The 15,170-nt window shown below is 44.0% G+C and overlaps 1 protein-coding gene across 2 annotated transcripts in view; it reads right to left on the bottom strand.

The window, feature by feature from the left end:
* Positions 1-9,583: 9,583 nt before the first annotated feature.
* The window catches only part of stx6 (syntaxin 6), a 27,109-nt gene continuing 21,522 nt past the window's right edge, over positions 9,584-15,170 (bottom strand). Inside the window, exon 7 of one of the 2 annotated variants that reach the window (XM_043699932.1) lies at positions 9,584-12,747. In XM_043699932.1, coding sequence (XP_043555867.1) covers positions 12,375-12,747 — 373 coding nt within the window. In that variant the 3' untranslated portion in view covers positions 9,584-12,374. The remainder of the gene's footprint in view (positions 12,748-15,170) is intronic. The other variant, XM_043699933.1, reaches the window with a different exon arrangement.

Here is a 15,170-nt window from a genome sequence, read left to right as displayed (position 1 = left end):
GTTCTAACTTTGAGCTTCCAACCTAGCTCCCTGAAAGCCTGTCTAACATCCTCTGCACTCCTCCTACCTATGTCGTTGGTGGCAATGTGGACCACGACTTCGGGTTGCTCCCCCCCCCCCTCCAGGACCCGGCAAACACGGTCAGAGACATCACGTACCCTTGCACCTGGGAGGCAACATACCAAACGTGAGTCTCTCTCGTTCCCACAAAACCGCCTATCTGTGCCCCGAACTATCGAGTCCCCAATTACTATTGCTCTGCTCTTCTCCACCCTTCCCTTCTGAGTAACGGGGACAGGCTCCGTGCCAGAGGCCTGAGCCCCGTTACTTGCCCCTGATAAGTCGTCCCCCCCCACAAGTATCCAAAACGGTATACTTGTTCTTGAGGGGAACGGCCGCAGGGGGTCCCTGCACTGGCTGCTTCCTCCCAATCCCCCTCACTGTCACCCATCTATCTGCCATCTTTGGAGTTACTCCTTCCCTAAAGCTCCGATCTATGACCCCCTCTGCCTCCCGAATGATTCTAAATTAATCCAACTCCAGTTCCAGTTCCCTAACACGGTCTTGGAGGAGCTGGAGATGGGTGCACTTCCTGCAAGTGTAACGTGGTGCCACTGTTGAGCCAAGGAACTATAGACCAGTGAGTCTGATGTCAGTGGTGGGCAAGTTGTTGGAGGGAATCCTGAGGGATGGGATGTACCTGTATTTGGAAAGGCAAGGACTGATTAGGGATAGTCAACATGGTTTTGTGCATGGGAAATCATGTCTCACAAACTTGAGTTTTTTGGAGAAGTAACAAAGAGGAATGATGAGGGCAGAGCAGTAGATGTGATCTATATGGACTTCAGTAAGGCATTTGACAAGGTTCCCCGTGGGAGACTGGTTAGCAAGGTTAGATCTCATGGAATACAGGGAGAACTAGCCATTTGGATAAAGAACTGGCTCAAAGGTAGAAGACAGAGGGTAGTGGTGGAGGGTTGTTTTTCAGACTGGAGGCCTGTGACCAGTGGAGTGCCACAAGGATCTGTACTGGGTCCACTACATTTCATCATTTACATAAATGATTTGGATGTGAGCAGATGACACCAAAATTGGAGGTGTAATGGTTGGAAAGAAAATTACCTTAGATTACAATGGGATCTTGATCAGATGGGCCAATGGGCTGAGAAGTGGCAGATGGAGCTTAATTTATATAAATGTGAGGTGCTGTATTTTGGGAAAGCAAACCTTAGCAGGACTTATACACTTAATAGTAAGGTCCTAGGGAGTGTTGCTGAACAAAGAGACCTTGGAGTGCAGATTCATAGCTCCTTGAAAGTGGGGTCGGAGGTAGATAGGATAGTGAAGAAGGCATTTGGTATGCTTTCCTTTATTGGTCAGAGTATTGAGTACAGGAGTTGGGAGCTGAAAATGTGTTGTTGGAAAAGCGCACCAGGTCAGGCAGCATCCAAGGAGCAGGGGAATCGACGTTTCGGGCATGAGCCCTTCTTCAGGAATCCTGAAGAAGGGCTCATGCCCTAAACGTCGATTCCCCTGCTCCTTGGATGCTGCCTGACCTGTTGTGCTTTTCCAGCAACATATTTTCAGCTCTGATCTCCAGCATTCTGCAGTCTTCACTTTCTCCTACAGGAATTGGGAGGTCATGTTGCGGCTATGCAGTACATTGGTTAGGCCACTGTTGGAATATTGTGTGCAATTCTGGTCTCCTTCCTATCAGAACTATGTTGTGAACCTTGAAAGGGTTCAGAAAAGATTTATAAGAACGTTGCCAGGGTTAGAGGATTTGAGCTAAAAGGAGAGGCTGAACAGGCTGGGGCTGTTTTCCCTGGAGCATCGGAGGCTGAAGGGTGACCTTATGGAAGTTTATAAAATCATGAGGGTCATAGATAGGATAAATAGACATAGTCTTATCCCTGGTGTGGGGGAGTCCAAAACTAGAGGACATAGGTTTAGGGTGAGAGGGGAAAGATATAAAAGAAACCTAAGGGCAATGTTTTCACGCAGAGGGTGGTACATGTATGGAATGAGCTGCCAGAGGAAGTGGTGGAGGCTGGTACGATTGCAACATGTAAAAGGCATCTGGATGGGTATATGAATAGGAAGGGTTTGGAGCGATAGGGGCCAGCTGCTGGCAGGTGGGACTAGATTGGTTTGGGATATCTGGTCGGTATGGACGGGTTGGACCGAAGCGTCTGTATCTGTGCTGTATATCTCTCTGACTCGATGACACTGTGTTGTGAAGGAGTTGTGTCTTTTGCCAGGACAAACCTGCCCTATTATTTTGACTTTTTGCCACCTCCAGGGAGAATCATATCCATGATATCCAAATTTATCAACCAAACAAAAGTAGGAGACTTGGGGGGGGGGCCAGAGTCTGCACGTGCAAAGAAATGGTAAGGAGGACCTGAAGTATCTTTAGAGGAAGGTAGGGACTGGGCAGACAAGTGGCAAATGCCGTTTAACATGAAGAAGCATAAGGCAATGCATTCTGGGAAGAGAAAGCCAGAAATGGGAAGTTAGTAGGTGACTCCTGTTGCTGCCAACACTCAGGCTATTGGCAGTTTGAGTGCATATTTATGAAGACTTTGCAAAAGTGAAAGTGGTCTGCTGAGGGATCCGGTATTGGCGGTGATGCAGATTCGGGAAAGAGAAACTATAAGAAAATGCTACAATGCCTGATTTTCATGTTTTATTGAAGCCAGCAGAAAACAAAATGGGTCAGGGTACAAAGGTCAGGTTGATTTCACCCCCACTAATGGTGGCTGAATCAGGAGTAGAGTATGGATCCGTTTTTGCCGATTCAGTATAGGAAGGATGTTTAAGACATGGATAACATACAACATAAAATCACCGGTGTTGGGCTGGGAATGTGAAACGCCAGTCAAGAGAAAGATCTAAAATACTAGGGCTGTTTGCAATACAGAGGGGCCATTAAGGATTTAACAATTCATCATGTGCATTACAAGGACGGTAGTGAAAGCTAATCACTGGGGTGAGTGTAGGGAAAGAGCAGTGATGAAATCTCTTGGCGTACAATACAGTCCATTGGATAGTGTCGCTATCTCTGTACCTCAGGACATAATTGCCACAGAAACTGGCTCATAACACGGTCAAATGAGCTGATTATCAATGTGTAAATCCTTTTGACAGGCCAGTAAGAGTGGGAGAGTTTTCTGGTCAGCTGGAACTATGTGTTAACACAGCTCAACAGCCTTCCCCATCTTGCCCTGATGGGCCTTGTTCTGAGACACGCACAAAGTCGATGTGGAGGGGATGTTCCCTCCTGTGGGGGAGTTCAGAACGAAAGCTTGAGGATAAAGAGTGGCAGAATGTACACAGAGCTGAGGACAAATTACTTCTCCCAAAGAGTTGTGAATCTATGGAATTCACTGTCTCAGAGTGTGGAGGATGTCTGGACTCTGAGGTTCTGGATCAGTATGGAGGTGGCAGGGTAGGAATGATTCAGAGTGTTCGTTGGGGAGTTGAACACTCCAATTCTGCCCTTTCCTTCATTTAGCCAAGTACTTTGGGTAAAATAACCTTTTGTAGCCTGCCGCAGTCCCTTATAGGGTGCAACAAACTTACAAACACAGAAAATGGGAATCAGATGGGCTTTTATAACAACAACCCAGTTACCATTAGGTTAGCTCTTCCTTTCTGGTTTTTATTGAACTCAAATCTGACCATGTGCTGTGGTGGGCTTCAAACTCCTCAACACATTACCCTGAGGTTCTGGATTACTGGGCTGGTGACAAGGCAGTACCTCCCCCAGATCACCATATCAATCCTCCTCCTCCTCCTGACTATCCTAGCGACATTCCTGATGTTCTCTCAAATCACTCACTCGATCCTGACTTGCCCCCAGGCCCCCATCTCAAATAACCCCCTGTCCTGCAAGAATTGTGTTAGGGTTTCACTGTTCACTAGACTTTATTGATGTTGGGATTTGAGAGCCACTGGCACAAAGATACACTGCATTTTGTGCAAAGTAAATAGAAGCATAAAATTAGAAAGATATTAATAGATTAAGTGGGAGGACAAATGAGTTTCTATAAAGGCACACATGACTACATTTGGAGCAGGATACTTTTAGAACAGGATACTTCCAAAATACAGCAAAGCCATAAACAGTGTACATAGATTTTCAAAATGACATCAACATGCCACAGGAAATAATTAAAGAAGATAGTGGAACGTTAGAATAGTCCCGAACGAACTAGAATACAAGAGGCTTGAAACTACTCCAGCTATACAAAGCCCTGGTCAGGTCACAGGCACCGTATTAGGAAAGATATTTTGGCCTCGGCAGATTTTACAAGAATGTTATCAGGACTTCAAAGTTGAAATTACGAGGAACGACTACACAACTTGAGTGCAGTCAAAGTTTTCAAGGAATGGTGAGTTAGGTAGAGGGATTGGAGTAGACTCTGCAGATTGGAGCCAGGCTTCCCAGGGTTCAAAGGAAGTCTCATATTTATACGGCACTTTTGATGACCACTGGGTGTTGCAGAGTGTTACAAAGCCAATGAAATACACTCAAAAGTGTAGGTACCATTTTCATGCAGAAAACAAGAAAGATGAGTGAACTTAGGAAACATTTAAGATACAGACAGCGCAGGAAAGGTTTTCAACTCGTTTTTACATGTGGTCCTGCGTGCTGGCTCAGTTATTGATTTCCAATCTGAGATTGTTAATGAAAGTTATTCAAGGATATGGGGCAAAGGCTATAGGGAATTTGGATCACAGATTCACCCCGCCAGAATTGATATTGACATACACATTCTCTGATTTGTCTCCACAAACTGTGATCTCCGATTCTGTAGATGGGGGTGGTGTCAAATTTGAAAGAATGAATAAAGCTGAGAAGGGGTTGGATCTCATCGGAATTGTGAAGTTCAACACAGTGAGCATTGACAGGGTGTTTCCATTTGAGGTGAGCTGAAAACCAGCAGCAGTCGATCTAAAAGGGAGACGATAAATCCAGTCAGGAGTTCAGGCAAAATGCTTTTACTCATAGAGTGGTGAGAGTGTGGAACTCAGGCCAATGTATTAAAAGGGAAACTAGGTACATACGCGAGGGAGAATAAGACAGAAGGATACGAGACGAATTCTCAATAAGAATAGAGTGGTGTGTGTGGCCCAGTGCGAGACTGTTCACTCTGTTATTCTGTAATTAAAGATCCCCATAAGGTGGCACCCCACAGAGAGGGGAGGAAGTTGATGACAGATGTGTGGGAGCCCCAGGTGCTGGGAGTGAAGAGACACAGACAGCCTCCCAGGGTCAGAGGCTTGATTGTCTGTGCACGGTCTCTCAGCTCCTCACAGGCAGTGCAGCCTCAGCTTCTCCCTCAGGCTGCATTACAATGGTAATGAATCCAGCTGGACTGACAGCTTGTCCTGGGGAGATCGGGCTGGGGGGGGGGTGAGGAGGTTAGCTGTGGGCTGGAGGATGGAGGTTAGTGGGGGTTTGCCTGGGCCCCAGCTGCTGACTGTCGATGTCGCCTAGAGGGGGTTGGGGGGGGGGGGGGGAGGGGAGCAGTGGGAATCTGTCCTGATGCTCTGCAAATCCACCCTCACCTGCTGTCAGAGGAGCTCTCTATTCAGCCACTGATGTCATTGGCAGAGGCTGTGGTGACTGCTTTTATGATTAACTCTTCACTTGCCTCTACTCCAAACTCCCTGCAGCGTTTCAAACTTGGCAGAAACAGAGAAATGTAGAAACTAGGAGCAGGAGGAGGCCATTCAGCCTTTCGAGTCAGCTCCCACATTCAATATGATGGCGGCTGATCATCCAATTCAGGCCCTGTTCCTGCTCTCCCCCCATAACCTTTGAACCCTTTAGGTCGAAGAATGAAATCTATCTCCTTCTTGAAAACATTCAGTGTTTTGACCTCAATCGTTTTCTGTTCCAGAGAGTTCCACGGGCTCACAGCTCTGTGGGTGATGACGTTTCTCCTCATCATGGTGGTAATGGCCTATCCTGTCTCCTTAGCAACAAAATCGGGAATTGCTTGAAAACCCACCAGGTCTGGCAGTATCAGTGGAGAAAAAGCAGGGGTAATGTTTCAGATCCAGTGACCCTTGTTCAGAACTGTGTCCTTCTTCAGGAACACATATTCTGCATCTCCCCTGTTAGAATTTTATAGGTTTCTACAGGATTCCCCCTCATTCTTCTAAGCTTCAGTGAATATCATCCTAATCGATCCAGTCCTGTCACCCCAGGAATCAGTCTGGTAAACCTCCATTGCACTCGCTCTGTAGCCAGAACATCCTTTCTCAGGTAAGAAGACCAAGACTGCACAGAGTATTCCAGGATCTGGTCTCACCAAGGCTCTGTACAATTGCAGCAAGACATCCCTGCTCCTGTACTTGAATAATATTTATGACAAATGGTCAGGTTGACCGTGTAAATACTGGATGTTTACACTTAGTCAAAGGGTTGTTGCCACTGAGATGACAGGAGTGCCTTGCCTCTCTAGTGTCACAACTCTACGGATGATGACATGAATGTAATTGTTTTATCCAGTTCCCAATAAGGTTAATTACATGCTTTCTCCATAACATACTTAGATCCAACAACCAGGTTTCCTTAATATACACAGAATGATTAATTTATTATAAAACAAAACTGGTTAATGCAGACCAACATTGACCAAGCTGCACGGACTTGGTGTGAGTTAGAAATTAGGCAGCAGGATAGAAGCTGGTGACTTCAGGAAAGCTGGGTTATTGGTGATCAGAATTGGTTAACACACATGTAGAATGTAAATATATGAATATATTTACATATTCATGTAAATTTACGATTCATATAAACATAGGAGTAGGCCTTTTGGTCCACTGAACATGCCCTGCCCTCAATAAGTCTATAGCTGATCTTCTGTCACAGAGCCATCCTTTTGCACAATCCCCCATATTCCTTGATGCAATAATATCTAAACACTTGCCAATCTCTGACATGAACCTGCTGAGCAATCGAGCTTCCAGTATCTTCTCGGGTAGAGAATTACCCCTCAATCTCACTTTATCCAGGGCCAGCGAGTGAAATCATGGGCCCTGGGACATCTCCTAATTTTGGGTTTCTCCTATGCACCTTGTCTCCAATTTTAATCCTTAATTGCTGCTGTTGAGACCCTTCTCAATGTGCGTTGGGTCCTACAGGAGAGAGGAGAGCAGCACTCCATTATTAAGTGATGTTAGCTTTTATTCTTTTCTCGGATGTAGCATTGTTGGCAAGGCTTGCATTTGTTTTCCATGCCTAATTATCCTTTGACTGAGTGGCTTAGTGGACCATTTCAGAGGTCAGTTAAGACTGAACCACATTGACGTGGGTCTGGAGTCACATTTAAGCGAGGATTTCAGATTTCACTCCCGAAAGGATGTCAGAAATCAATAGTGACACTTCTACACTTGAGTTGACCAACATTTAGAATTAGGAGGTTTTTTTTATTCATTCACAGGATGAGGGCATCTCTGACATTTATTGCACGTCCCTAATTGCCCAGAGGTCAGTTAAGAGTCAACCAGATTGCGGTGGGTCTGGAATCACATGTAGGCCAGAGTCTAGGTAAGGATGGCTATTTCCTTCCCTAAAGGGTATCAGATGTTTTTTTTCCCCTGATAATTGTCCTTAATTCCAGATTTTTTAAATGATATCAAATGCCACCATCTGCCCTAGTGGGATTCAAACCCAGGTCCTCAGAACATGAGCAGAGTTTCTAGATTAACAGTCTGGCGATAACACCACTAGGCCATTGCCTCATAGAGTCATAGAGATGTACAGCGTGGAAACAGACCCTTCGGTCCAACCCGTCCATGCCGCCCAGACATCCCAACCCAATCTAATCCCACCTGCCAGCATCCGGCCCATATCCCTCCAAACCCTTCCTATTCATATACCCATCTAAATGTCTATTAAATTGTTGCAATTGTACCAGCCTCAACCACACCCTCTGGCAGCTCATTCCGTACATGTACCACCCTCTGCGTGAAAAGGTCGCCCCAGCCTGTTCAGCCTCTCCCTGTAGCTCAGATCCTCCAACCCTGGCCACATCCTTGTAAATCTTTTGTGAACCCTTTCAAGTTCCTCAGACAATTCAACAATATCTTCTAATTTTGAAATCTCAATTAAATCTAAACACACCACATTCAAGAAATACATTAATTTCCTAGTTTAAAAAAAAAATCACAGAACACCAGGTTATAGTCCAACAGGTTTATCTGGAAGTACTAGCTTTGAAATTAGCTAGGTAACTGATGAAGGAGCAGCGCTCCGAAAGCTAGTGCTTCCAAACAAACCTGTTGGACTATAATCTGGTGTTGTGTGATTTTTAGACTTTGTCCGCCCAGTTCATCATTCATTTCCTAGACAATGCAATATTTTAATTGTCACAGGACAATTTTTTTTCAGATACGTTTTGGAAGTTTTAACTAGCATAGAAGAGGAGGGAAAAGTAGTCAATATTATGTATTTATATTATGATTGTTAATTTACAGACGGTATTTGAACAATTGGTGCACAAGATATCATTACTCAAGCCTGGGGATCTCAGAGTTGGGGATAATATGATGAACTGAGAATTGGTTAATAGACTGAAATCAGAGTGTACAAAGAAATCCTTGAATATATTTTCAGATTAGTAAGACATGGTGAGGCTCAACACTCGGACCTCAGGAGGTTATTAGAGTCTACTTCCCTGACAGTTGTGAACACTATGTTACCAAGAGCAGGTTGGGTGATGGGGCCCATTGTATTGTATTGGAGTGACAGCAGGGGGCAGTCTCCAAGGTGACACCTCCAGGACTGATCGTTGACTCAGGATGTTGGGCGTAAGTAAACAGGGCTAGGACGCTGTGGGGGCCCAGAACTACCCCTTCAAAACATCAAGTCTTCGTTGGCCAGCTCTCTCCAGCCGCTGAGTTGACCTTCCTGGACACGACTGCTGGGCCTGGCTCTTTGTCCAGGGGCCCCAGCATCAGCTGGCTCAGCCTCCTAGCCCCAGGCGGGGAGGGCTGGCCAGTAGGCTGAGCATGCGATGGAGGGAGAAGGTCGACCTTCCTTTGCCCACGCAGAAACCCCCACCTCCTGGTGCGAGCCCTCACCCCGATGCTGTCCCTGCTCTTGGTGCAGGTCTCACCCTTTATATGCAATAAGTGTACACAAAAAAGGGACCCTTTCACATGAAGTAAATGTGAATGAATGACCCTACCATGTGCAGTAATTGTGAGTGGGCATACCCTGTCACATGGAGTAATTGTGAATGAGGGGCTCCATCATACACAGTAATTAGGATAGAAAGTGTAACACTCCTTCCAAAATTAACTATTGCCATAGAATACACCCCGAGTGAGGCCTTTTCATAATTCCTACTTTGCCTAAATCACACCTCACGCAGCGCTAGTGCAAGTGCATTTATTCGGCGTTCTGACACGCCTGCAAAGTGGTGGCTTTCATGCTCTGGAAACCTAAACCTAGATACTCTTAGGGCTATACTGTGGTAGGTGTATCACACAGCACCTTATCACCACAGCCCCTCATTCTCTTGAGCTTTCTTCCCAATTGAACATTCAAGAGTCAAAGCAGTGGGGATAACTATACATCATTTATTTACACATCAGATTGCAAGACAGAGATCAGAAGACACAAAGTTACCTTGCAATTTATCTCAAGAACATCCTAAAGCATTTTAACAGCCAATTAAGTACTTCTGAAGAGTAGTCATTTTTGCAATGTAGGAAACAGTTTGTGCACAGCAAGATCACGCAGCCAACAAGGTGATAATGAGCCTATAACTTTAAAAAATATACATTGATGTAGGATGAAGGATAAACATTGTCCAGGTCAGTCTTGCTCTTCAAAATGATGATGAGATGTTTTATGCTCTCTGGAGAAACCAGAGAGGACCTCAATCAATCAGAAGACAGCATATTGACAGTGCAGCACCCTCAGCACAGCACTGGGAGCGTGAACCTAAATTACATGCACAATTACAATTATGAACCCACGAATTTCAGACTCAGGAGAGACTGCTTACCTACAGTGCCACACTTGGCATCGACAGAGTGTCCATGGCCATGACCCTCTACCACCCTATTAGACACCTTGGGAGAATGGTGACAGGGATTGGTCACTGTTCCTTTACTGCTCCTCTGGCAAAGTCCAGGGAGCAAGGGTTACTCTCAATGCTTAGTTGTATGAAGGTGTCACCAGCAAGTTTCTTCTCAAGTGCTTTCCAACAGATTTCTCAAAGATGGTAACATCACATCCAACATGGGTTTTGGACCACATTAAAGTACTTTTGGATGATTTAACTTTTACAATGATCACAACAGCCCTAACAACAATTTTGTTTCTTAAAATTACACCTAAATGTCAGCTAATACTGTATTAGAAAAATTAAACATTCATTGTTTTTTTAAAAAAAAAATTTGTCCATTAAACCAATTCCAATTTTAAATGTTGGCTGAGCAAAAAGGTTTTCGCAAACCATCCTCCTGACGACTTTAATCATTTCAAGCCCCTCGATTAGATCATTCTTTAAATGCTTTGAAGCTAATCATCACTGCAACAAATTCATGTCCCAACATCACCCCAATTCTCCCCAAAAGGCTTCCATCACCACTATCCTTGTCTGAGTATGGTTCCAGACACCTAAACCATATCTATTTACCCAGAGTGTCAGAAAGCATTCATATGAGCAGTGTTGCAATCCAAGGCTCGCCCCACTCGCTTCCAAAATCCAGACAGACACAGTGAACCAGGTCACTTGCCAGTCAACAAGAGCTGGAAATCTGGTTGACATCCTGTCCCCTTCCTCCAAAATCAAGCAGTACACTACTGCTACACAGAGATAAGCACCGAGTGGGGACTGAACCTGGGAATATCCACACCCTGCAGGATTCAGGTTGTTGGAGCAAGGCTGGCAGTCAAGAGTTTCTGCAAGCAACAGAATGGGCAAGTAGAAGGTCTATAGGCACAAACTGGCCCCGATTAAGGAACGCAAGGGTTTTTTCAGTGGTGTGCACTGGTAGTCTAATTACTTTAGCTGTTATTTCTCCAGAGAGGAACAAAAGATAGCAGAAAAGTAGTGTCTCATTACAGTCAGTGCAAAAATATAGATACAAAATGCAGGTGACACACGCACAAAGTTCAGTGCAATCTAATCACAAGGACATTTTAATTATGCCAACTGTATTGTGAAGTAGTGTACACATTGCAAAGGTTTACTCTTGGAAATGTTCTTGCCTGGAAAGAAACTGATTTTAAAGGCAAACACCAGGTAGTATTTGCAGATTAGAGGAAATCTGGGCGCAGTGGGAGGATGAAGATAATGAACATTGAGACTGGTGAGCAGTTGGCATGTGCATCTAAAACTCTGTCCAAGTTATTGCTTGAAATTCTTGAGCACAATATTTTAGATGCACTCCCACCTTTGCAAACAAGGCCACTTGGCCCATACACCTTGCCCCAATGTTTTTTTCCAAAAAGTGAACTGTGCTAATCAGAACAATGCTGACATCTAACTGGGAAAGGGTAATTCTTAATCTTTTCATTCATGTCAGTGTGACTGGCAAGGCCAACATTTGGTACTCACCCTAAATTGCCCTTGAACTTGCCCAGCCATTTCAGAGGGCTGGTAAGGGTCAACCACATTACTGTCACATGTCAGGCCAGACCAAGTAAGGATGGCAGATATCCTTCCCTCAAGGACATTTGGTTCTCGAATGTTTCTTTTCTTACATCAACAATGGTTCTCGTGGTCACCATTACTTAGACTAGATTTATTAATTGAAGTTAAATTACACATGATGTCAGGGTGGGATTTGAACTGATGCCCTCAGAACATTAGCCTGGTCTTCTATATTAGTGACATCAGCACCAGACCGCAGACTCCCTCAACTGGTAGGATAGTGGGTAATACACGTGTATTTGACCAAGATCATTTTGTGTTAATATCGCCAAAATAAATTGCCCTCTGAATGTGACAGGAGCTCAGGATCAGAGTGTGAGGGACTCCTAAATGTCAGTCATGAGGGGGACTGGAATTGATTTGCGCAGTTTTCTCCCAAGGCCAGCTCAATACCCAATCCTCATGAGAATAATGGGTCAGTCAAGGACAAAAGTGTAAAATGGTTGCTAGCTTATCAGCTGTGCAGTCAGAAACAGGCAAACGCTCACCTCTGATTACATCTAGTCGACCATGAATACGTGCATCACAGGAGTCAAATACACCAGTGAGCTAAAATGGCAAACTGCCTATATCATTTGCTTAAGGCACTAAGATGTTGACCAAAAACATATGTTTTTTTTTTAAAAAAAGGAATATTTGTAAAGCAGTGATTTGGGGAAATACCCGACAATAGGTCTCCTTCCCTCAGAGTTGCATGTTAGAGTTTGGTGGGGGGAGAAGAGAGAGGAGGTTGAGGAGGGGGGAGGGAGAGACCTGTTTTTTCATTTCAGCAATTTTTGCAAATGAATGACTGGAATAAAACAATAATTCTGCAGTTAGTAATGTCGATGGTCGGGTTAGTAGGACATGTTTGCTGGAGAAACACCTCACAACCAGGCCGACCCATGGAAAGCATGCACCACAGAGTACAGGGCTGTTCTCTTGTTTAGCCTTTTGCGCCTGCTCTTCCATTCTCCCTCTCCAACACAAACAGTTCAGGCTTAGATAGTGAACAATAATATCAGCACCACGACCAAGATGATAAGTAGAATGACAATTCCACACCACTGACGCCGATCTGAGGAAGAAAATAAGACACCATTGTTAAAAAGTCATTAATTTCCTTAAATATCATTTTACACATGTCTTCAAACTAAAGGCAGCTGGAGCAGGTTTTGACTGGGTCAATTCATCATTCGTTGAATATAGTCTTAAAACTTGGTTCATAACAGCTCCTGAACTGGTTTCAAGCAGCAGAGGGTAAGATTTCAGAGCATGCTTTGGCCCTCATACTTCAATAAAACTTTGTCGGAGATTACACAAATTGGAAGGAGAAGCACGTTTACTTGTGATGCCTTAGCCATGGTGGTGGATGTAAAAGACATTTAGCACTATTTTCAAGCAAAGCAGGACAGTCTTCCTTCATGTCTGGGACACAAGTTACCTCTTAACCATTATCTATAGTGATATGGTTATTATCACCCTTCTGCTTGTGGAATCTTGCTATGTATAAATATGGTACCATATTTACCATCATAACCAAAGCAACTGGAGGTGGTGAAAGAAATTTCATAAAGTCCCTCTCATAATGACACCCCATTCCCTCCCCCTTCCCTCGCATCTATCTGACCCTACTTCTTCATGTGATCCCCATCACACCTACAACATTCACACTGCAAGTACAAAACACAGATCTGAGCTTCGCTATCGCGTTCACACTACAAGTACGAACACAAACTTGAGCCTCCCTGCAGTGTTTATAGTGAGCAAAGTTAAAAACCACACAGCACCAGGTTATAGTCCAACAGGTTCATTTGGAAGCACTAGCTTTTGGAGCAGAAGGAGCATCGCTCCGAACGCTGGTGCTTCCAAATAAACCTGTTGGACTATAACCTGGTGTTGTGTGATTTTTAACTTTGTACACCCCAGTCCAACACCGACATCTCCAAATTGTGCACAAAGACACGACCCTCACTATAGCATTTCTACAGGGACTACAAATACAGACTAGAACCCTGACTCCCCTATGTTGAAATATAAAAAGAGACTGGATTGCATTGCTACTACATGTACAAACACAGACTAGATAATGTTGTGAAGGTTTCTGTAAATATTCTTTTGAGCACTGGAGTTTTGAGGGATCATGAAAAAAGCAGATTAATTTCAGATCTGTGGAGACCTGGATTGTGTCTTGAGAAATAAATAAATGGGAACTTTTGACTCGGGAATGTTTTGTTTTAAATATGGCATTTCTTGGAAGCCACAGTGTTTCAGTTAATTGCTGGTCTTGTTTGCTGGAGGTCACCGGCCTGAGTTTTATGACTGCTGGAGAGCTACTTGCTGTTTGAACAACAGTGTTTTTGGAGGCTGTTCGGAGCGCCCAGTGACATCAACTGTTTTCTTTTCACAGGCACTGCCAGACTTGCTGAGTGTCTCCAGCAATTTGTGATTTTGCCTGTTACAGAACTCCAGCATCTACAGTTGTTTAAGTTTTGCATTAATGCGTTCAGCTCCTTGATTTAGTAATTATGGAATATATTAGTGTCCTTTACAATGAAGACTGATCCAAACTATTTATTCAACTCCTCAGCAGTTTCCTGGTTCCCCATTATTATTTTCCAAGCCATATGGGACCTATGTTCTCTTTGGCCTTGCTATTTTTGATATATTTAAAAATGAATTTTAAAAGAACTGGGTAAAATATTTATGTTGTGAACTGTTGCATACTGGGACTAGAGGGACACAGAGCAGTTTTTCCATCTCAATTATAACATTAAAGAGTGGCTCATCCTTAACATTCCACACCTTGTCCTTTTTGCCTTCAAGAACAATTATTGGCAAGAAAAAGTGATTTTATTTTTCCTAAATAGAATCACTGCAGAGAAATCCTTTACCTAGTGTGTGTGCGTGCGCGTGCGTGTGCGTGTTCTTTAGAAAGGAACAAAGATATACTTTCATATTCTAAACTGTGTACTAATTAGCTTCACAACTTGGCCATGTGAGTCTTATTTTCAGTCATTTTGTTGACTAAAGAAATCTGATAGATAGGTTTGGAATTAAAAAAAAACTAAAAAAGGTGTGCACACAACTAGGTAAAATATTTAACATTAACCTTGTGGCTTTTGGAATAGACAGCTTGAGATTACAAAGTGATGCTAGGTATTTCCTATAATGTTGGTCTATTTTCCCCAAATTGTATTCACTTCCATGGGAGGGGGTGGATTCAGTTTTGGGGAATGAACGTCAGTGGTGCTTTTCTGCCCTCTCCGTTCCCAGAGGTGAGAACTTCTGAAGGGTTAAGAGTCCCACAAATGCCAGGGACTCATACATAGAGTCATAGAGAAACAGACCCTTCGGTCCAACCTGTTCATGCCGACCAGATATCCCAACCCAATCTAGTCCCACCTGCCAGCACTCGGCCCATATTCCTCCAAACCCTTCCTATTCATATACCCATCCAAATGCCTCTTAAATGTTGCAATTGTACCAGCCTCCACCACT

This window comes from Chiloscyllium plagiosum, chromosome 11 (genome assembly GCF_004010195.1).
Source record: "Chiloscyllium plagiosum isolate BGI_BamShark_2017 chromosome 11, ASM401019v2, whole genome shotgun sequence".
Taxonomy (NCBI): Eukaryota; Metazoa; Chordata; class Chondrichthyes; order Orectolobiformes; family Hemiscylliidae; genus Chiloscyllium; species Chiloscyllium plagiosum.
Note: the sequence above shows the minus strand (reverse complement) of the source record. Positions and strands in the feature narration are given on the sequence as shown.